This window comes from Lissotriton vulgaris, chromosome 5 (genome assembly GCF_964263255.1).
Source record: "Lissotriton vulgaris chromosome 5, aLisVul1.2, whole genome shotgun sequence".
In the NCBI taxonomy this organism is placed as follows: domain Eukaryota; kingdom Metazoa; phylum Chordata; class Amphibia; order Caudata; family Salamandridae; genus Lissotriton; species Lissotriton vulgaris.
This window is the reverse complement of record NC_141693.1, coordinates 375,328,124-375,351,247: the sequence shown is the minus strand read 5'-3', so window position 1 is coordinate 375,351,247 and position 23,124 is coordinate 375,328,124. Positions and strand designations below refer to the sequence as shown.

The window sequence follows — 23,124 nt, the reverse complement described above, 5'->3', positions numbered from 1 at the left end:
ATGTGCTCCCTACCTAGGCACGAGAGAGAACACTAATGATGCACTCTTAGGGCACGTTATATATTCACCCTGAGAGAACAACCAGCTATAAAAACATGCATTGCACTGCTTCAATTTCAATCATTGTAACTGCCCCTCCCCTTTATCAATGCCCCCGTACTTTCTGTCACGTCAAATTAATAATATGCATCTCCTTCCGGTAACAAACGCAACGGCTCTTTCTCGTGCCAGCCGCTGGTCACTACATCAGACTGAGAAAAAAATACACCAAGAGCAATACCTGCCTGTGCTGTAATCCTCGGCGGGAGCCGCATCCGTGCCTGCGCGCTTGGTAAATAATGGATTGCTGACTGCTCGCCCGCCGTACAGCTGACTGGTCACCTAATTGACTCGGGCATGCCTCGTGGGTCACGTGGCGCCCGTGGAGGTGTATTGTGCTCGCGACTTGAGAGATTCCCTCCTGTTCGGTCTGCCGAGAGAGAGAAAGAGCAGCTCGTGCACTGGCGCGTGGAGAATCCACGCTCTGCATGCAGCCTCGGAGGGGAAAGTGGGAGAGTTCCGAACTGACCTGGTACATGCCTTAAACATCGTGTGATCTGCGCTGATCCTCCTGATTTAATTCGTAATGCTGCTTAAACGTGCCGGGATTTGGATGTCCGTGTTGACAAGTGTAACGCCTGATCGAATGTGACGTTTAATTGATTACATCGCTCCCAAGACACCTGCAGACGATATTTGGAGGAACTGGCGCCCGGGGCAATGCTGCAGACTGGTGGCAGGTGGGCACGGCCTCACCGCGAATAGAGGGGTCAACGGCATAAAGGGGCACTCCCGACCCCCCGAGAATAGATCCATGGGATCAAAAGAAGGGAACAGGCTTATGCAATGTACTCTAGGAAATCACAGAGCTCTGTTAGCTGCTGTTCATCCGCTGCAAGCGTTTGTGTGAGCAAGTTACCTAACTGCGGGGAGCCGTGGATTTCATTTTTTTTTTCTCATCCACCGGAGGCAAGACAGCAGAGCTGATCAAGTGACAGCCTAAAAATGTGGGCTTTACCGCGCCTTTGAAAGTGTTTTGTGGAGAAAACCTCGCAATTCGTCGCTTGAGCAACAACTTCTAGGAAGAAGAAAAGTAGTCGCCGAGGTGGCGCAGTGTCGACGAAGCCGGGCGGACTCACGATTTTAATCGCCCAAAACAGCTAAAAAGAAGGAATAACAGCAACATGCAGGTTTCTTTCGCCTGCTCGGAGCACAATCTAAAAACTAGGAGTGCCGAAGATCGGTTAAACAGGCAAAATGCCAGCAGTCCGAGCATGGCGGCCCGCACCAAATTCAGGGCGGTGGCGATGGTGGCGCGGAGTCTGGGACAGTTGTCGGTGCAAAACGTCCCCCCGGCGAGTGATACCAACTCGAAGGAGCCTGGAATGAAATTTAGGTATGGAAAACGTTCCTGTGGCCACGGGTGGGTAGTCTGTGGATGGATGCATTGCTGTTCCTTCGCTGCAGATTTGCTCTAGGTCACATGTCTGCAACATGTAAAGCTGATTTTCACATGGCAGCAGCTGGCATTTCATTTTGTGTGCAAGTGCTGTGGTAATTTCAGGGTCACGTAACTGCATGTGTAGAGAAGGCAATTGCATTACAGATGAAGTCTGATCTCGAAGCTAGGTTTTTTTTAAATTCAACATTAGAATATTAGGAATCTTTACCTTGTTTACATATTTATAACTTTTAGTTGTTGGATAGTTGTCAAAATACTAGTAGTAGCAGGCGCATAATATTCACTAATAACTTTGTCCGCTGAGCACTTCTACTTCTTTCTGGACACACTGGATTGCATTGACTACTGGATGTGCACTACACGCTGTAGTTTTTAAGAAGGATGTTTATAGCCACTGTGTACTCCTCAAATACACTCCTTCACCGCCCTCTGACCCCCTTCACTTTATTTCAGGCCCAGCACCAAACCCAGAGAGGATGAAACTTACTTAAAACTGCTCTCTGTACAGCTCCCGTAAAGCGACCATGTTGGATGCCGGGACCACCACATTTTAATAGTTGAGGCCTCCTGTTTTGACTTGACACATTTTGTTTTACAGAGAATTGTCTCAGTAGCCCTGCTAAGAGGGAAGAGTTTATCAAATTCAAACCTGTTATAATCAGTTCACCTGGCATGTACTTCCGCTGTGCCTAATTTGTGAAGGTGACTTTTACCTTAGACCTGCAGAAATGCCTCAAGAGAGCAAAGACGTTTGGAAGAAACCAGATTCCAGGGTTGGCTGGCTTGCTTTATCCACTCTCACCTTTACACCAACAACAAAGAGGCCCCGGGATGAAAATCCAGCTATTCAAGTCAGCTGCCAAATTGTAAATTAATTAGGAAACCTTGAAGAACCCAAATAGGAGTATTAAACAAATTATCAGAAGAATAAATGGTTCACAACATTTCTTCGAAGACCATATACCTCTACACTTATACAACGCTCATAAAATATTGGAAAGTGTATAACATTTTAATGTTTTCAAAGTCGCATGTAAAAATGATTATTACATTCTAGCAACTATCAATGACGTTAGCATTTCTGCCCCTCACGCTCCATTCACTAACTGCACTGCTAGGTGCTGCATTCCATAACATGATAACCGCACCTAGGTGGTCATCACACACGAAATGGAAACACCTCCCACATAGGTGCAATACTTAAACAACATTACTAACTGCATACCCTATTTTGTCAAATGCTACTAACTTATACAGGCTCTTTGACTTCCCATATGGGGGTTAGTAAGCTCTATATAAATGGTACAGTACAACATGATATAATTTAAATGCAAACCAGTGAATGAAAGAGTAACATGCTAGGCAGAAGCAGCTCCTCCGCTTTGGCTGAGGAGTGTTGCCCCCCCTGAAGCAGCAGCTGTGAAACTTGAAAAATAAAAGTATAATAAACCATGTTTATTATCGTGTTATTTCCCTCCTACCATGGGGTCTTTGGAACGAGTAGGGCTTTAAGTGGGATGAAAAAACGAGGGTCTCGCTCAAGGGGGCGTGGTCGATGTAATTAGGGCGTGACTTAAAACACGTAAGCTGAAAATCTGTGCTTAGTATAGCGTGCCTCTTGTCTGGTATTTTGCTGCTTCTATCATTACAACCATATATATATATATTACAACAAGTAACATTACACCTACAAGCCAGGACTATTGATCCCCTATGGTTGTTAGTTGCAAGAGATAAATAAGCAACAACTACAACTTTATATATAACATTGAAAATGCTTCAGTTCAGAAATTAAGAGACTGAAAGAAATATAACAAGTTTCTTTGAAGTTACATCAAAGACAGTGAAGGGTGGTATTCCTGCAGAGGTAAGATTTTTGTTTTCATCCTGAGGGTGAGGGCAAAAATGGAGAGCCCAATAGGAACTCAACTCAGCACCTGCTTTTTAGAACAGCCAGTTTTGAGCACCAGCAGTACCCGGCCCACTTAAAGCCCTGGGGGTGGGGTCAGGGGACGACCGGCACTGAGGAGAGTGGTGGGCACTGTTATCAGTGCGCATGATGGTTTGGCCGGCGTTCTGAGGACAGCCAAACTGTCATGCACACTGAAGCTGTCTCCAACCCGAGCTGAGTTGCCGGGTTGGAGACAGCAGGCACACCCTCCCAGTCTCCCTGTGAGTGCAAATTGAGTTTGCTAAAGCAATTCCTATGGCTGCTCTCATGCTGTGAGAGCAGCATCAGGATTGGCCGCATGGCAGCCTGTGCCTGCAGTGGAGCCAGAAGAGTGGCGAGGCAGCGGGATTCAGGTATGTCTTTTTCAGTATACATTTGTCTTTTGCTCTGACATACAAAAAACAAGACCTTGACATTCAAGGAATGCTCTTCCTGCACATGGGGGCAGTTGATCCATTATCCTGCCCATGTCTGCCATGGCTCTCCTGGCAGTCCAGGCCAGGCCAAATATGCATTATAAGGCCATTCTTAAGTAGACTTTTTGATACATTGAGACTGCAGTTATTTGGCGGTTGGGCTAGTGGGTCGTAGCTTTCTAACAGCAGAGCTAGTTGAGGTTCCATTTGCTGATTTATATAAATGTCCATCTGAGCCATCCCGTATTGCTAAATGGGATGATGCCTTTCATGCCCATTCTACCCTTGGATTTTTCCTCCATTAAGGCTTCCACGAAGAAGCGCAGCTCCTCGTTCCTATAAGATCTCAAGTACTGTTTTGGGCGCAAATAGGAGTGTACAGTTAGATCTCGATTGCAAGCAATGTCCAACATTTGCACTTTTCCCTCCTTACAAATCTAGCCAAATAATACCTGGTGGAATTTGTGTTGGTAAACCCCACAATGCTCGAAGTATTTCAGCATATTTACTTCATTGTACCTGTTAAGAGAAATGATTGTCTCGCATTGTTAATGTATTTAAGTGACTTTATTCTTCCAAGCCAGTTACAGGAACAGCATGAATGAATAAAATAAATCATGGTTTTAGTATTCTACCCGACCAGGAGCTCCAGATCTCTTTGGCTCAGTCCTTCCCTGAGGCACTCTGTTACCTCCAGTACAATCGTCTCAGACATGGAGCTGAGCCAGCCCAACGTCCCATACACAGCACAGCATGACAGAAGCGTATTCACTCCGCTCATAGTGCAATCACACAACACTTCTCCCTTCTTCAACAAAAAAGAAAAACAGAGGAGCCTGGTAATACCCAAAACACAACAATACCCCCTCCGAGCTGCAAAACTCTGAAAAGGAAGGTAATATTGCATTCTGCAGCCTGGGTATTTACACCTCCACTCCTTATGCAGCCCAAGATGCTTTTCTAACATGTTTTCGCCTACATTTCTAACTTCTATCATTCTAATGCTCTAACCCTAAATTCATGTTGTTTATATTTGCTTCTACTTGGGATAGTATTGCTTTCTCTAATGGTACATTCCTCTCATTGTTAGGGTTTTTGTATTGCTTTCTTTAGCTCTCTCTTTTAGTTTATAATTGTGAAGTACTGCGCCTTTCGACACTCGTATGGCTATGCAGGGCGTCAGGCCTCTCGCTCAGCGCATCTAGACAGTGGTGAGCTTGCTGGGATAGACTGGGGGCGGGGCAAGAGGGGCAGACATTCAGTACCAGACCCGGAAGTGTACAGTGTGCAGCACACAGCATCACAAAGCCAAGAAGCAGCATTACAGTCAAAATGAATTTGTAGATTATCCTCCTCCAGTTTTCTAGAGATTACAGTTTCTAGCTAAAACCAGATTAACTGAGCTGTAGAATCGCAGAATGGTAGGTGCATGTTTTACTGTGGGTGGAAACGTGCTTTGCGTGGGCTGTCACAGTGAGTCAGGCGGCTTCTTTCTGCAGTTCTGTAAGTACCAACGACACTCCATAAAGGAGAACCATTTCTTGGACGCCCAATTAGACATTTATTGTATTGTATTGTAATTGCATTTATATAGCGCTTACTACCCCTGACCAGGCGTCTAAGTGTTCTTTCGGCGAGTAGCATGCTACTCCGGAACCCATGAAGGATTAGTGGTGAATTAGTATTGTGAAATATGAAAGTAATTTGAGTAGTGCATATGTTAGTCAGATATTTTGATTAAGAAGGATAGCGGAGGGATAGAAGAGGTAAAAAAAAGGTGCATTTATATAGCGCTTGCAACCCTATGAGGTGTTTAAGTTCTTTTTTGGCAAGCAGCACGCTACTCTGGAGCCTATAAAGGATTAATGGTGAATTAGTATAGTGAAATATGAAATTAATTTGAGAGGTTGACATGTTATTCTGTTTGGATTGAAAAGGATAGTGGAGGGATAGAAGAGGGAAGGATTTAGACTTTTTTGTTATAGCAGTAGTAGGAGGAGGTAGGTATGTGTCTACCTTTAGATTTTTTAAAATTCGTTTTCTACTTTATTATGATTTGTTTTAGTGTTATTTGTACGAGAACAAAATAGAAAATGATGGCAGATTAAAATAGAAAATGCTGTTCAGTAAACAGAAACGGAGGTTTTAATATGCGTGTCTTCTTGTGGCACAGCACACTGGGAAAATGAAAGTTTAGTGTATCGATTGTGTTTTAGGAACGTTTGATCAGCGAGAAGTGTGTTGTTGAGATAATCTCAAAATCAGTTATTCTTCTAGAGTGCGCCGTCTTAACGTCATTTTTGGCTACCACAAATAACAAAGTACTGCCTTTCAAAACGATTTAAAAAAAAGTTTTGTTTAAATTATGTTGGTGGCATCTTTTCAGCTTTTTAAAGAAAAGCATTTTTTTAAACTCCTGAAGCAATGTGTGTCTTTTAGGAGACATAGGAAACTAGAACCTCAAGACTGAGTGTTGTGGCTATAACTTGTCACCTTTGGCATATTGCTTGAAGCAGCACTGTCAATTCCAGCTATGTGCGTCATTCATCAGACCAAACATACAAGTTAGCGTGTTCAGTTTTTCTCAGAAAGGTCACCCTCACGACCAAAAGGTCAACCTCACGGTCATGGCAGGTGCAAGCGCAGCGTCACACTCTTACAACCAACACCTCTCCCCTCGGTGTAGCGTGTGCTACCTTTCGGATAACACACTTAGGCATGCATGCTTCCTCAGGTCCATGGAAACTTCATACTAAACAATTGCATTCAAATCGTTCCAGTAACTAGTTTGGTGCTTCTGAAGTGAGAGTATGTCAGGAAAACCTAAGTATGATGAACAAAGTGGGAGAGGGGGCCACTGAAAGGGGCGTGGCCTGCGTAAACATCGTGTCTTAAACACACAAACTAAATTTCTTTGAAGTCCATATTGTCACCCGACCAGTATTTGCCTCCACTTTGATCTTTCTGTTATTGCATCCAAGTACATATCACACAACAACAGGCACACACCCAAAACTAGTCCCACTATTGCTTTGTCAGTGGTTTTTAGCTTCTTAAGAACAGTAAAGATGTTGTAATATTTATTATCGAAAATGTTTCTATTCTGAAATTGTGAGACTGATAATTAAACATCTCTGATGCCTGTGGAAGGGGTAAGGGTCTTAAGAGTTTCTCAGTCACTCCTGTTATGTCCTCTGCTTGTTGTGGCCCCCGGGGAAAGCAGGTTGGCTGACCAGTCTTTTCCCCGGGGTGTTCGCGCGAGGCTAGGACAGGCAGGAAGTTAGGTAGGGGGTTAGGTCAGGGGTGGGAGGGGTTAGGAGGCTATTTAGGGGGACAGGAGGGGAACGACTTACTTTTCCTGTCCCCGGTGCCTCAGGGAGAAGTTAGTTTTGCCACCCACCCACCCTACATAGATGAAGGGGGGACGCTGGGTGTTTTGTTGAAGTTGCCAAGTTGGGCAACATGCCAGTTTAGGACAGGATGGCACAATAAGGGCTGTTTCTGGGAACTGGAAGGGGTGGGGAGTCCATGACGGGCAGAATCACCCTTCCAGGGAGGGGGTTACAGGTGCAGGATGGGAGAGAGTGGTAGACGGGAGTGCGATGGATGGAGATGACGGGGGAGTTGGAAATTGAAAAGGGGAAGTGAATGAGATGCAAAGAGGTCGTGGTGTGATTTGGGAGTGTATGATGGGTGAAAGGCAGGATGTTGGGGGGATTGTTCAAGTTAATGATGTTATGTTTATTTGTGAATGTCATGCCTGTCCTAATAAATGGCCTTTTACGCAAACTGATGCGTGGAGTGGTTATTGCGCGATAGACGTGTGTGCCCGTTTCCTCTCCATATCTCGTCCATCATCTGCATATCTACACCTCATCTCTTTACTCTTCAGCATACTGTTTTTACTCTTTCCTGAATACACTTCCTCTGATCTCCATCACTTCGCCACCCCCAAACCAGACAGCACACCCACTCAACCTGTTGTGGCTGCATTTTCTTTTACTTTCGCATGTCAGTATTTTGAGAGCTGTGTTCCTCTTTCACACATATTTGCACTGAATTAAAATTGTAACTGGAATACTTGGCCAATGCTCTGCGCTCTGTTGATAAGCCAGGGACTCGACTGTGTAATCTGAACATCTTTTTGAGCCACTGGCAGACACTATGAGAAACCTGTACTGCTTTCAGCTTCGACTCCAGATCTTTCAATCGGGGTCCTTTATAGACACTGGGAGGCCACTCAGTTTAAAATATGCACTATAAAACAATAATATTCTATAAAAAAAAGACAGAAACACACATCCTCGAATATAACACTATTAGGGAAGGCAAGATTAAGTAAACGTGAAATATAAAGAGGAACTGATGTGCATTGCATTAACGTTTTTTACATTCATTTTTATGAAATCGATCAGTGTTTTTACAATTCAGGTTTAGGATACCAATGTAAGGTTTGACAGGGACTCGCTTCAATGTCCTTAACTATAACCACGTCTGGGGCTATTGAGGACCCGCCCCGGCCACCTTAAAGCCTTGACTAAGAGACTGTTTTCAGTTCAGAGGGTGTTATGTGAGTAAAAGATGAGCTGCACTGCGCACCTCTACTGCAATAGACCTTCATTTTGGTTGTTTATTAGCTCTTAAAAGTAAAAGAAATGTGGAATTTGAGAAGAGTCGCTCACAGCTCATATACAGCCTGATTCATGAAGGAGAAATGCGCTCGCAAAGGGCCCGATTCTCAGAATCTGGCCCTTTGCGAGCGCAATTTTTGCATTTGGGATTCATCATCCCAAATGCAAAAATCGGTAATAGCGAATTCGCAAATTTGCGAGGAATTACATTTAAGGAATCTCTATTTGAGATTCCTTAAATGCAATTCATCATCCATTTTCAAATTGCGAAATCACAATTTCGGGCCGCTATTTACCGGGAGGTCAAACCTCGTGGTAAATAGCGAAAACTTAGAAAAATGCTTTTAAAAGCATTTTTCTAAGTTGCATGTTACACACACACATGTCTTTTGGACATGTGTGTGTGTAACATCTGTGTAATTTGACATTTCAGGGGTGTTACAGGGTGTCCTTTGGACACCCCTGCACCCTTGAAATCGCTATCTCATTTGCGATTAGCTAATTGCTAATCGCAAATAAGGAATGACTCCCCATGCATTCCTATGGGCCTTTAGGCCCATAGGAATGAATGGGGAGTTATTCCTTATTTGCGATTAGCAATTAGCTAATCGCAAATAAGGAATTTGTAGGAATCGCAAAAATGTTTGCTATTCCTACATGAATCCCGTTTTGCGAGTCTGGAATAGCGATTCCTTATGATTCGCTATTTCAGACTCGCAAAACTCCCCAATGATGAATCAGGCTGTATTATCTTGTGAACAACACGCAAACTGTGCGTGCTCTTGCTGTTGTTACACTTTGTGTGTAATGATTAGTTACCAGTAAATATATGTCGCCAGTTTTAGGTGAATACATGAGCCATATTTGAAACACCGGTAACCAGTGGGCATGTTGGAGATCGGCCATCATTCTGTCTTTAGGAACAAATAACAGGTAAAAATGGTAATATTCTGGTACTAGCTCCAAATCTTCAGAAAGTCAGGGTGTCTTAATGCCGATTACTTTAAACCTCAATTAGATCTTCTGCTGCATCAGTGGCACAATATACACACCATATGTAGCCACAAGCGTACGTACTATTATTTTTGTTGTCAAGAACATGGTGCCCCAACATAAAGCCAACCGTCCTTCCCAGTGTAACATCCTCTTAGCTCCTGTGTGTCAAGTATACATAGTGGGACTTGCATAAGCCACAGATCTGCTGCACAAAATCAAAAGCATGAGTGGCGATGCTTTCCCAGCCTACTGCCCTTGGATCAGCATCAAATGTGCCCATACGACCGTTCAGAGAAGAGAAACTAAAGCAGTGCAACTCATCCAGCTGCTTGGAACCGACATGGTTTAGGGAGAAAGAAGTATTGAAGGATTTGCCTGTGTAATCTCTTGATACGTTTTAATACTTTGAAAGACATCTGCTGCTACCAACTCATGGCTGTCAGGCACCAATGATTATTTTTTGATCTTCATGACGCACAAGAGTGAGAGCAGTCGATTAATTTAAAGCATTTTCTTATACTGACAATGTGGAAACAAATTAGCTTTTAGAACCTGTTCATATTTGTTACCCATCCAGTGCTCTAATTTTTGGACCAGGGAAACAGCCTATTACAGTCTTTCTAGTTCCTTCGTGTGTGGAGAAGTGTGGCTCAGGGGTTAGAGGCGGCAGACCCGGAAGCTGAGATCGGCCCTGGACCAGGGTTCAATTCCCCGCCTCGGTGGGTCTTGGGCTAAAAATTCCACGGACTCGATAATTCTCGTTCCGGTGCCTTCTCGACTCACGGGTTCACACTCTGCGACTCTGGACAATAGCTTGCTTAATATCCACAACGGCCCCTCGCGGCGGGATGCCTGGCTTTCACCTTGTGGATACCCTGCCGGGGTTATCTCACAGGGGAATACCAGGACGGGTTCCCTAAGCAAGCGCTGGGAAACCCACTGCGGGTAGCTGTGCGCTATATAAGCTTAAATACATTTACATTTACATTCGTGCACCCTGGAAGGATTCAGATGCGAGCAGATGTAGCCTGACTTTGCTCGTGTTTTTTTCAGGTTGATATACTGTTGAGATTTCGGATTGTCTGCATATCTCCAGCACTTGAAGCCACTGTCTTTGATTCCTCTTATTCCTTTCAGATGGTTTTGATCACCAGGGAAAGTCACTACATTAGTTGCACAATGAGTGGCATAAAGATGAAAAGTAAAAAAAAAAAGTATCTGATCGAGATTTCTAGCCGTAGATGCCTTACCTTAGAATTATACCCAGTTGTCAGACTGGATCTTGAAAGTTTTCATGGGCAGTATCCCAGCATGATTTTAAATGGCGTTGATTGCCCTGTGTGGCATTGTCTGTGCTGACATCAGTTCTTTTCTTTCTGCGCCAGGCAGCGCAGATTTGAATAAAGCTACCCATTAGTAACTTTTGTCAAAGTGTTTTTGGGATGCTTCTCCTGGTGTGGCAGGAGTGTCTTCTCGAAAAGCTGCCTTAAAACCTTGCAGCACTTATCATCGCCTGATGTCGGTGACGGACTCGCACCTTGTATGTCTTTGGTGCCTCAAGTGCGGCCACAATCCGAAGGCCTGCTCTGATTGCTGCCCCATGAACCTGAAGGCCTTGAGGGAGCGATCCCTCAAGCTAATGGCAGCTCAACATGCAGCGCTGCGAAGATTTCAGTCCTGGTCGAGACGAAGGTCCCAGAAACGGTCATGGTGTCCAGAATCTTACTCGCATTCATACTTGTCGGGTCATTCGGCTAAGTCTCCTCATAAGAAGAGCAAGAAGGCAAATAGGTCTTTGACTTTACTTCGTCCATTGGCCAATGAGTTGAGGGAGCATCAACGTTCGATGCTGGGTTGAGCCAGCTCCTTGGTCTGCTCTGTGGTTCCGCAAGTTTCTGAGAGCTGATGCAACCCCCACTCAACTTCACAAGTTTAATGAGGCCATGTGCCTCATATTTGGCGTCCTGTTCCCACCCGGGTGCCTTTGGGCACATGCAGGTTTGGGAGTGGCTCAACTAGATCCACGCTGTCAGGTCTCGCCCTGGTGCCAGTCGGACCCTGGATGCCAGTCGGGCCCTTGGATCCACAGATGGATCTAGCCCAGCGCCGGTCGTGCCACCTCAACCTTCCCCAACGCCGGTTCTGATGACGACGCTCCCTGCACTGGTGAGGCCGCCCCCCCCCCCATTCTGATTCTGACTCCGACACAGAGCCAGATGGGCGTCGCCCGACACAGACAAGAGCCATGCCTTCCAGGCCGAAGCCTGAACCCTACTGACTGTACACTTCTTCAGATACTTGCATGTTTTCTCCCCCTACAGTGCTACAGAGGAGGGAGCGTCCTTCGCAATTGTGGTGAGAAGGGCAGCAGAGGACCTAGACCTTAACCTGCCCTCTCTTGCAGTCAAGACTAACATCTTGACAGAGGTGCTTCAGCCGGGGGTTTCCCCTCGGAACCACTTCTCCCCTTTAATGAAGTCCTTACAGACGTCTTGCTTGAGAGATGGTCCAAGCCCAGCACAGGGGCTCCTGTGAACAGGACGATTGCCTGCCACCACCGTCCGCTCCAGGGAACACTGCCTTCCAACACCCTATCCCGGAGAGCTTGTTGGTCCAGACCTCCACCTCCCATGGCGCTTTCTAATTCGCAACCCCTGATAGGAATCCAAGACGCTGGACACCTTAGGGAAGAAGATGTTTTCTTCCACAAGCCTTGCCCTTTGGTCGGTGAATACTGCATGCCTTTTTGGCCGTTACTCCCACACTCTGAGATATGGTTGTGCAGATGCTTCTAATGGTCCAGTAGGAGGCCCGAGCCATCCTCTCCCAACCTGTTGCTGACTGGAGTGATGCAGCCAAGTTCACCCTCTGTTGTGGACTGAATACCACTAACTCGCTGGACAAAGGGATTTCATCGACTATGACCTTTCAGCGCTATGCCTGGCTGACAACAACTGGCTTGTCTGCGGATGTTCAAGCATCGCATATGGACATGCCCTTTCATGGTTCCTGTTTCTTCAGAGACAAGACTGATTTAGCGCAGGAGCGCTTTAAGGACAGAAAGGCTACAGCCAGGTCTTTGGGCCTTTGCATGGCCCCCCTCCTCCCACCCCACACAATCTGCCATTCGCTCTTTTAGTGGCCAAGGAAGAGGTTTCCAGCTATGTCTCTACCTGCACAGCCACCACCATGTTCAAGCTTCCCAACCTTTGCGTGGCCTAGGACGCGGTACCCACAGGCCCTGTGGGTCTGCCAGCCACAGGTGGAGCCAGTCCACCACCCCCTGGCAGTCGCAGCCTCCAAGCCCTTATAGTCTGCCCCTTACCATTATGGTCCGCAGCATTAGCACTAACGGCAGCTGCCTCGAGGACGAAGACACCCTTTCCCCGCCCAGCAACGAAGAGATTCAATCCCGACCGGAGGCCCAAGAGTTTCGACCGGCAAGGGACAAGTAATACCACTCCTGTGCCCCATTCACCCATACCGGCTTCGCCTTAATTGACAGAGAGAAACTAAACACCACATATGCAATTCTTTCCGAGAACATCTCTCGACCCACGCCAGGGACTCGGTTCTCAATCACCACGATTGACTTCCTCTAGATATAGAGATATCTCATTCCATTTAAGATCACGAGGAGACACATTTTTTCTACATCAGACCAAGATCCCTTCTTCCAAGAAATATTTCAGAATGCTCACGCTGTCATGATGATGATCTTGAGTTACTAAAAGATCGAAACGTCGTCGACTCCCTATGGAAAATCCCCCTATCTGTATATATTGTTTTGGATTTCTTTGTTGTTTGTGTGATACTTCGTATACTGTCACCTTCACTCAGTCATGTTACGCACCTTTTTCACTCATGTGAGCACCTGATCGTATCTATGTAAATATCTATCTGAAAATTAGAATGATTAAAAATACATATGTTGCCCTATCAGACCTGCTCCCCAATTGATTCAATCATTAGATAATGAAATCATACTTAACCTTGTGTTACTGGACCTAGTCAGGCCACCTTCAACCATTGTTCTCCCTATAAATAAAACCCTTACCATTATGGGCATCTAGTGGGCAGCAGGATCTGCCATCACCTGCACCACTGGTGGTCTAAAACATCGGCCTACTGGGTCCTGCAGATTGACTGGAGGGGCTACCTCCTCTTCAAGCCTACCCATGTCACCTGCTTGCAACAGGCTGACGGAGAACCATCTGTCTTTGTTGCGCCAGGAAGTGATGGCTCTCTTGGCCAAAGAAGTCATAGAGAGGTTGCCAACAGCAGAAGTAGATTGTGGTTACTATTCCCGCTACTTTCTGGTGCCCACAAAGGATGGAGGCCTTTGTCCTATCCTAGACCTGTGCCCTCTAAATTTCTTCCTCAAGAAGGAGAAATTCAAAATGGTTACACTCGCTCAGGTTTTGTCTACACTGGAATCGGGAGATAGGACGGTGACGTTGAAGGATTCATATTTCCACATTCCCGTCCTGCCTGCCCACAGGCTTTACCTGCAGTCCACAGTGTGCCACCAGCACTTTCAGTTTGCTGTGCTCCCTTTCGGCCTTACCACTGCCCCTCGGTTGTTCACCAAGTTGTTGGTGGTGGTTACTGCTCATCTGCAGAGATCATGGGTGCCAATCTTCCCCCATCTCGACTCACTTTTGAAGATGGGCTCGCCCCAGACAGTCATCTCCCACCTCCAGACTACGACGGACCTACTGCATTTGCTGGAGTTCACTACCAACGTGCTGAAGTCACACCTGACTCCATCTCATACGTTCCCTTTCTTTGGAGCTGTTCTGAACATGGTGCAGTTACGGACCTATACTCCTGAACGGCAAGTCCCGAATATTCAGGCTGTGATATTGATGTTGCGGGCTCTCTCCTAGATTTCGGGGAGACAGACTCTGAGGCTGCTTGGCCTCATTGCCTCCTGCATCCTTCTGGTGACAAATGCCTGCGGGCTTTGCAGTGGAACCTGAAGTTTCAGTGGATGCAGCATCAGAGACATCTCTCTGACATGGTCCAGATCTTGTGGGGAACTGCAATAGATCTGCAGTGGTGGTTAACGAACTGCGATTGGGTCAGTTGCAGACCCTCTCTCTTCCTCAATCAGATCTGATAATGGTGACAGATGCGTCACTCCTGGGATGGGGTAGCTATCTGAGCGAGGTGGAGATCAGAGGCCTCTGGTCTCCGATGGAATCTGCACTCCACTTCAACCTGCTGGAGCTCCAGGTGATCCGGATTGCATTAAAAGCCTTTCTACCCTCCATCAAGAGAAGGCTAGTGCAGGTGTTCATGGACAACAACACCGCCATGTGGTACTGCAACAAACAGGGTGGGATGGGGCAGTGGTCCCTTTGTCAAGAGGCTCTGCTTCTTTGGACATGGCTGGAACGGCAGTGTATTTTCCTGGCGGTTTAACACCTGGTTGGCTCTCTGAACATCGGGGCGGACAAACTCAGCGAAAGATTCCTAGCAGATCACAAATGGCATCTCCATTCGGAGGTGGTGCAAGGTTTCTTTCTGCAATAGAGGGAGCCTACGTTAGATCTGTTTGCCACCAACGAGAACGTGCAATGCTAGCAGTTCTGCACGCAGGGGTTTCCAAGGCGGCTCCCGCTCGCAGGTGCTTTTTGTCTCGAGTGTAGCTCAGGCCACTTTTACACCAACCACCCCTGCCCAGAGTTCTCAAGAAGATCAGGAAAGACTGGGTTCAAGTCATCCTTCTGACTCTGGACTGGCGCTGGGCTTGGCAGGTTTGGTATCCTGAGCTGTTGAGCATGGCCATCAGTCTTCTGAACAGGCTTGTTCGGGAGAATCGTCTGTTGATGCAAGAGGGGAGGGTTCTCCACCTGAACCTGTCAACACTCAGCCTTCTTTCGTGGAGATTGAGCGACAACAGTTGACAGCCTTCGACCTCCGGTTCAAAGTCTGCTTTGTTATTCTGCCAGCCAGGCGTCCCCACCAAAACGGTATACGCCTGCTGTTGGGGCAAGGTGTGCAGAAAACCAGATTGACCCCCTTTCTGCTTCCCTCTCTCAGGTTCTCTCTTCATTCTTTCCCTTGCCCAGCAGGGCTCTGCTCTGGTTACCTTAAAGGGTTATTTTTCTGCTATCATAGCCTTTCTGTGGTTGCCTGACCAGCATTTAATCTTCAAATTCTCTATTGTACATAGTTTCTTTTAAGGTTTGCAGATTATGATTCCTCCTTCTCCCTTTATCATGCTTTAGTGGGACCTTAATCTCGTCCTGACGTTTCTGATGTGCACTCATTTTGAGCCATTGCACAACTATACTCTCAGGTGCCTTGCCATCAAGACAAGAATCCTGGTGACAATAACATCTGTCTGGAGGGTTAGTGAGCTTCAGGCTTTGTCATCTAAGCCCCCATACCTGAACATCTACCCAGACAATCTGGTTCTACAAGTAGAGCTTCATTTATACTGAAAGGCGTCACTCACTTTCATGTAGGCCAGTCCATAACACTGCCTACCTTTTACATTCCATAACAACCCTAAGGAAGAGGTGCAACTTCACCGACTGGGCCCAAAGAAGAATTTTGTTGTTCTCCCTTGACCGCCCTAGTGAGTTCAGGGTGGGCAACCAACTCTTCTTGGATTATGTTGGACCAAAGAAGGGAAAGGCTGTGCAAAAACGGACCATCTCCCTATGGATGGTTCTTCATTAAAATCTGCTACACATTGGCCAAGAAGCAACCCCCAGAGGGTTTGCATACAGATTCCACCCGAGCCAAGGTCATGACCGAGTCCTGGTCCTGGACATCTGACAGGCAGTAAAGTGGGATTCCTTGCAGACGTACACAGGACACTACTGCCTGGCTAGTTGCGTTCATCAAGATGGGCATTTTGCTATGAAATAGTTTTGTAAACCTACCTCCGGGGAGGTATTGCTTGGGTGTCTATTCTAAGGTAAGGAAACTGCGGCTAGAAGTATCCGATGAACAAGTTGCTTACATCTGGTGGCGCCTTATCTGGTAGAGACTCATCTAGCTGCAGAATCCTTACTTACCCACCCATCCTCCCTGCTCTGCGAGCAGATTTCCAGGGGCAAGGTGCTTCCCCTTTCAGGGCCCTAGTTTTCCACAACAGTGGTCGGTGTTCTTCGTGGCTTTGCGCTCCTGGCATGGAAAGCCAAAAAAAGTAACTGACATCAGTCTGCTGGTGTGGCACATATATAGGAACCATGCACGTCATTTCCGGTGCTGAAGCAACGCAGAACCGATCAACGTCAATATTTTCCAGATCCAGTCTGACGCCTGGGGATAATTCTAAGGTAAGGAATCTGCTGCTAGATAGTCTCTACCAGATAAGGCAGTTCCAAAGGTAAGTAACTTGTTCGATTTGAATGGAATTTGGATCTATTTAAAGAAGCTAATCTTCTTAATGCTAACATATCTACATTGCACACAAGGTGTACTGATAATTTAGTTGGGTAACCCGAGGAATCTGATATGATCGTCAATATAGGTATGAAATCCGCTCCACTCCTAAACTCAAAATAATGCAATATTATGTTTTGTAAAATAGTGAAGATTATTTGAACGATTGCTTAGTAGGATGTTAGTATGAATTGTTTTCTGCAATACTTATATTGAGATTATATATATTGCAAATATCTCAAATTGTTTCTTTGTATTATCGCTACCCAGTTGCATGTATTACCATGTTTAATTGACCTCTAGATCGTGATAGGTTGGTCCACCTGATTTGTTTATGCTTGAGACAGCTACATTTTTAGCTCTTCTGAGGACTGAAGAAGAGAATTAATTGTTCCCTTAGTCCTCTTTGCCTAGAGTGGGCATTCCACATAGCTGGGCTGTAAAAGTGTAGCCCTCACCTCTGGATCTGGTTGTAGGAAGCATTAATAGGTTATACTTGATCCTAATCTTCTTTTTGATGTTTAGATCTCTAGCCACTTTATTAGATAATTCAAAGTAGTTCCTCAAGAACCTTAAAATTGACTCTTGCTCACAAAAGAAACTCGACAATTGTTTATCTCAATTGCCGAGATGTGCTTCCTCCATGACGTCTAAAAGAATATTCTACCTATTGTGTTTTGCTGTGCTTAAAGGACACAGGTAGTATAGCACAAGGCAGCGGTTCCACCTGGTTACTTTGTGATATTTCCTCTAAGGATTCAAGCAACAATGCCATTTTTCCCATATGAAAAGTTGAATGACATCCACATACAATCACAACCAGATTTGAGTCCTGGAAAGGAAAGCACTGTCCAAGAATATTTTATCTGTTTGTGGGAGTTCTAATTTCAAGTCCAACCCATCAAGAAACTACCCATGTTTGCAGTGCTTCTACAGTCACTTCTCAGTTCTGCACATTTTGTATCCTCTGTTGCCTCCCCTTTCTGTGTTTATCTGGAAGGTGTCTGGCAATGACTGAGACCACACTCGGAAGGCCCACCATGCTCCTTTTGGATGGTACATCCCTGCGTCTAGTAGGGGCCTGCTCAAACCTTTGTTTTTGCATAAAGACATGGACAATGGTGCACTATTCTGGTTGGCCAGACTCATCGGTTTTGAGCATGGCACACCTTTTGAATGAGCCTACATTTAGTCCATTACCTCTGCAAATTCACTTAGCACTATAATTTCAGGCCCAGTTTATCGTATTGTTTGATGTCTGGAGAAACATTGCTACAGTTAGATGACTGATCATGCTTGGAATACGCCTAGTACTCTAGGGTGTGGAGTGCACACTCCTGATTAGGAGGACGAGAGTAAGGCCGAGCAGACTGACGTCAGAGTTATTATCTTAAGGGAGTGGTCTTCCAAGGAGGCACGCAAACGTAGCCTTCCCAGGAGACCCGCGGCGTCATCATCCCAGGAGTGACGTGGACATGTAGATGAGCTTGCCTGAACCGAAGGCTTCTGTTTTGCAACATAATTAAGGACCTCCAATAGATATTCCAAGGCTCAATGTGGTGAGCCTGCATACAACATGACCTGGCTTGAACCGACCCCCTTTGAGCTTGTGGGAAAAGTATCTCTTTTTTTAGCTTTGCTTAGTGGGACGTGACTTTTCCCTTTTATCATTAGTTTTAGGATAGTGTCCCACTGGCTAGGGCTAAATGCACTGATACTAAAGTTATAGGAACCACTTTTCTACCGACACAGTCCTAGAGATAGTTTGGTTTAGAGGTGCAACTGAACCCTAGTCCTTAAGTACAGATCATAAGTTGCTAGTGGAAAAATAAAGTCTAGTTGATACTTTATGACCTCTGTGTCCCCATCCACCTGAAATGCTGTGTATGTGTCCTCAAGTTTACCTGCGGATGGTGCTGGCCGGGAGGCATTGACCACCGCATATCAAGGTGTAGATTATCCCACTGGGGCTTGAGGGCACCTATTCCTCTGACTTTCATTGTTCTACTGTCATTTATTGAGGTAACTTGATGCTGTTTTGAAGACCGATTTTGGGCGAACAATTTTTTTTTACCCAAATCGTGAACTGACCGTTGCTGAAGACTATTACGTCTCTTTGTATGAATTAAAGAGCCCTGAAGAAGTTCTTGTGGCTATCTGCCGAACTGAACAAAACGCGTTGGCTGCTTGTTTGTGAAACCTCGTGTAAACTTGAAAAATAAAGGATTGAAAGAAATTTAAAAGGACTGAATAAGCTCTTTTTGTTCAAGTGCACTGCTCTACATGTAAAACATTTGAAATCAATGCCCTCTTGATGGACACTGTATCTGCGGTCATCTACTGAATGCTGCAGAAGCTCTTGTATCTTCCAGCCAGAAGAACCAATCGAGAAAGGTCAACAAGCATGAGAAGACTTTGTCAAACTCTTGCTTTTTTAGACACCTTTTCTGGCTGGAGACCTTACCAGTGCGTATGCCTAGTTCTCAGAGTCTTCCTTTAGCCTATCTCTGGCTTTGACATTGGCTTAATAGGCCTAGACTCCTGCAGACTCCTCATTCGACCTGCTGTGACTGATTTGAATTGCATTTACTTCAAAGTCACAAAGTAATGTGAGTAAATGACCCAAACTCCTCAGCAAGGAGATCTCAGAACCTAGCAAATTAGTCTTTGTGTGGTTTCATGACTCCCTCCCATGCCGTCCCGTATCACAAGACTCTCTTAAAGGGAAATTGCTGTTATTCAAAGTGTTTTGGTATCCCCTTTGATTAAAACCAGCCACTGTAGGAATCCCCCTCCTTTCATTTTCAACTTTATGCACCTTTCTCCACTTTGTTATATTTTTATTTTTACGTTTTAATGTTTTCACTTCCACATTGTCCAGAACTTTATTTTCTTATTTTTTTAACCATGTTGTGATTAGTTGATTTATTATAGACAGCCCATGTTTTCATTGAGGATTGCCTTGGTTCTCACATCAAGCTAAAATAACTGGGCCACGGCTTCCTAATGAGACCCTTTGTTGGTACACCTGTTGAGGCAGCTTTGAAGCTCACACCCATTGTCAGCTTTGCAGCTCATAACCTAATCATCTGTTAGCCTGCTTTGTCCTTTTAGAATGCAGTTCTGAGACCTGCAAAATGTAATTTACGAAAATATCGCTCAAGTATGCACTCAACCCATTAAACTATCTCTCTTGTACTGCTTGGTGCTTCTATTGCATGCACCCAGTGCAGGAAATGTGAGGGATCCAGCTGGATCGCTGATCTGGCTATCGAATCCTGGATCTGGCAGCAAATACTGAGCCAGATCTGGGATCCGAGTTGGCCTAGTGCAATATGATAAATTTGTCACGGTGTGATTTGCTGAAAATGGAAAACATCCAGCAGTGCCTACACGTCTACTTTCCATTCGGAGAAGCACTCTGCAGGCACTGAGGGGGTTGTGTATTTTTTTTTTAACTTCCAGCAGGCTTGATTCAAAGGTCTCATTTAAAGGGCCATCAGCCCTCCTTTTGTTCGAATATTACCCAAATTGGAGGCTATCTGGGGCCAAACAGATATATGTCAGTGCAGTGGAGGCAAAAAAGGGCACACAGTTTATCGCTTCACAGTACGTGGAGAAGTGTGGTTCAATGGTTAGAGCGGCAGACCCTGATGCAGAAGTCTGGCCGGGACCAGGGTTCAATTCCCGACGCGGCAGGGTCTTGGGCTCAATGTCCACGGACTCAATAATTCTCGCCTCGGTGCCTACTCTAATCATGGGTCCCCACTCTGCAACTCTGGGCAATTGCTTGCTTAATCTTCACAACGGCCCTAAAGCGCTGGGATGCCTGGTTTCACCTTGGGGGTGCCCAGTAGGGAGCATCTCACAGGGAAAGCCAGGACGGGTTCCACAGCGGTATACAGCGCCAAGATGCCTGTCAGGTGATAGTGCGCTCTACAAGTATTCATACTTACCCAAGTTAAAATTTGATTTGAGATCGGTTTTTGGCTTTGGGCAACCTATAAATAACATACATGCACTCTAAGAATGTTAATTGTATGTCCATGAGTAATTAGACAATAATTTAAATACCAGTTATTCATTGATTAAAATCAAAAATGTTTATTAGTGCTACTCCAACTCAGTGTATGTGTCAGGGCTCGTTAAGACACACACACACATACACCCCATGGAACAAGGAAAGATTGAGGAACAAAAAACAATAAGGTTCTAAACCCATGTCTTGCAGTTTCAGTTTAGCTCTTAATGCTCAATGTACTATATTAGAAGGATTGTAACTTTTGAACTGAAAGTATCAAATCTCTGTGACAAAGGCAGTAACCCACTGAGCTACCTAGAGAAAATGCAAATCTGATCTTCATGTTTCACGATGTGCTTTGCAGCTGCTACACTAACCCTCTATGCTACTTTTATAAGTTAGAACTGTGACTACACAAAATACAGATCTGTCCAGCAAGTGCATTATCCATAAGAGTTATCTTATTGTAATTGTCATCCTCTGAAAACTGCTCGGCACATAATGTTCCCCTGCAGCAGGCGCCCTAATCCTATGTGAGATCTTAAAATGCAGTCTGCGTGGCCAAATTAGTAAGTCAGACCATATTTACTGCCACACTTTGTACTTTTTGCCACAAAGTTTTAAAAAAATGCATAAGTTGATGGTCAAATGCCCCCTTTTTATCATGTGCTCCTTTAGACTCCACATCCTTTCTGCTGAAATACCTTCATCCCCAATTTATGGGTTTCTGCAATAAATGTTTTTCCAGTTCCTGCACATTGATATTGCCCAGGGCCAGACATGTCCAATACCCCATTTGACAATTTATTTTAACAAAGTGTATGAGAAGTAGAATATTAAGTGAGTAGGCTGATACTAAGTGTTCTACACAGTAAAGGTGGGCAAGGCAACAAATTAACAGGGAGAATGGAGCCAATGTTCTAGCCATGCATGAAAATGTTTGGCATATAAATTGTGCAGCAAACATCACATAAAAATATGATAACGCCTGTTCAAAATTCAAGAAATGTACGCCTTTAACATGTGGAAGCATTTCTTCTAAGAACATCAGATAATATTACTCCATTGAGAGGCATCTATTCAAAGTGACATTTTTTATCATGAATTTTGAAACGTTCACGCCCCTCCACCCTATGACAGCAATGTAATTTGCGAACAAAGACTCAAGTCATTTCTCATGCATACTTTATATGTCTGCTAGATTATCATTATTGTTCAGCATGATGCAGCATTATATTCTATTAGAACAACACTAGAGGTTTTTTACAGGACACATCCTGAACTGTCATATTCCAAGGTGCTTTCATATGTGATAATGAAGAAAAAACAGGAGGTATGGTGAAATGAAATGTTTGCTTAGTATCGCAGAATTTGGTCAAGTGAGGAAGCAGGAATAGATACCACATTTTCTGATTTCATGTTGTGCACTCCATACTCTCTCCTGTTTACATCAAAGGTTAATGCTAGTCTAATTCCTGAATATCTATACAGTCTGAAAGCTTCTTTACATCTCAGAAAGACTCTCAGATTTAGGGTGATAATTAAAATGTCCATACCAAGAGATATCTTCACTTATCTTTCCCTTCAACCATGCCAGCCCAGGACTACTACTGTGCACAAAACCTCAGACTGGACAACCCAGTACAGTAACCAGCTAAGCAGATTATATCATATGAAATACCCTAGAGGGACCTGCAGAACTGTTCAAAGCTAACAGTATACTTAAAACCTTAAACAGCATATCTGTCTGTCTCTTACACGTCATCCAAAACAATGCTACACGCTGCGTTCCATAACCTGGTAAGCGCACCTTGGTGGTGACCACGCATGTCATGGAGACACTTCCCACATAGGATCAAAACAAAAACCACTTCCTTCCATCCACACACCCTACACTATGTAGCATGCTACTCATGTAGGCAAGTTCTTCCGTGACCCAAATAGGGGTAGTAAGTACTAAATACAATACAGCTTCTCGCCCAACTTTACTACTAAGAATCGAAGGGAAAACGTTCTAAAAACGTGCCTGCTTGGTCCATTAGTACCCACCTCCACTTGTTTCCCACTACTGTTGATCCCTGCCTAGCTGTCAGTTTCAGTCCTCCTTACAGGCCTGTTGCTTAGCTAATGCTTTGTTTTTGGTTCCTATCCTTCCCTCAACTTTATTTTTCAAAGGGCCCCCTGAGATCACTCTGCAGGTATTA

At 45.0% G+C, this 23,124-nt stretch overlaps 1 protein-coding gene across 9 annotated transcripts in view; it reads left to right on the top strand.

The window, feature by feature from the left end:
* Nucleotides 1-23,124, top strand: part of KCNAB2 (potassium voltage-gated channel subfamily A regulatory beta subunit 2) — a 1,185,210-nt gene that overhangs the window by 753,822 nt on the left and 408,264 nt on the right. Inside the window, exon 1 of one of the 9 annotated variants that reach the window (XM_086921725.1) lies at nt 487-1,435. The exons of the other annotated variants lie outside the window; for them this stretch is intronic. Coding sequence (XP_086777851.1) covers nt 1,224-1,435 — 212 coding nt within the window. The 5' untranslated portion in view covers nt 487-1,223. Of the gene's footprint in view, nt 1-486; nt 1,436-23,124 lie in introns of those variants that run through there. 9 annotated transcript variants of the gene reach the window in all.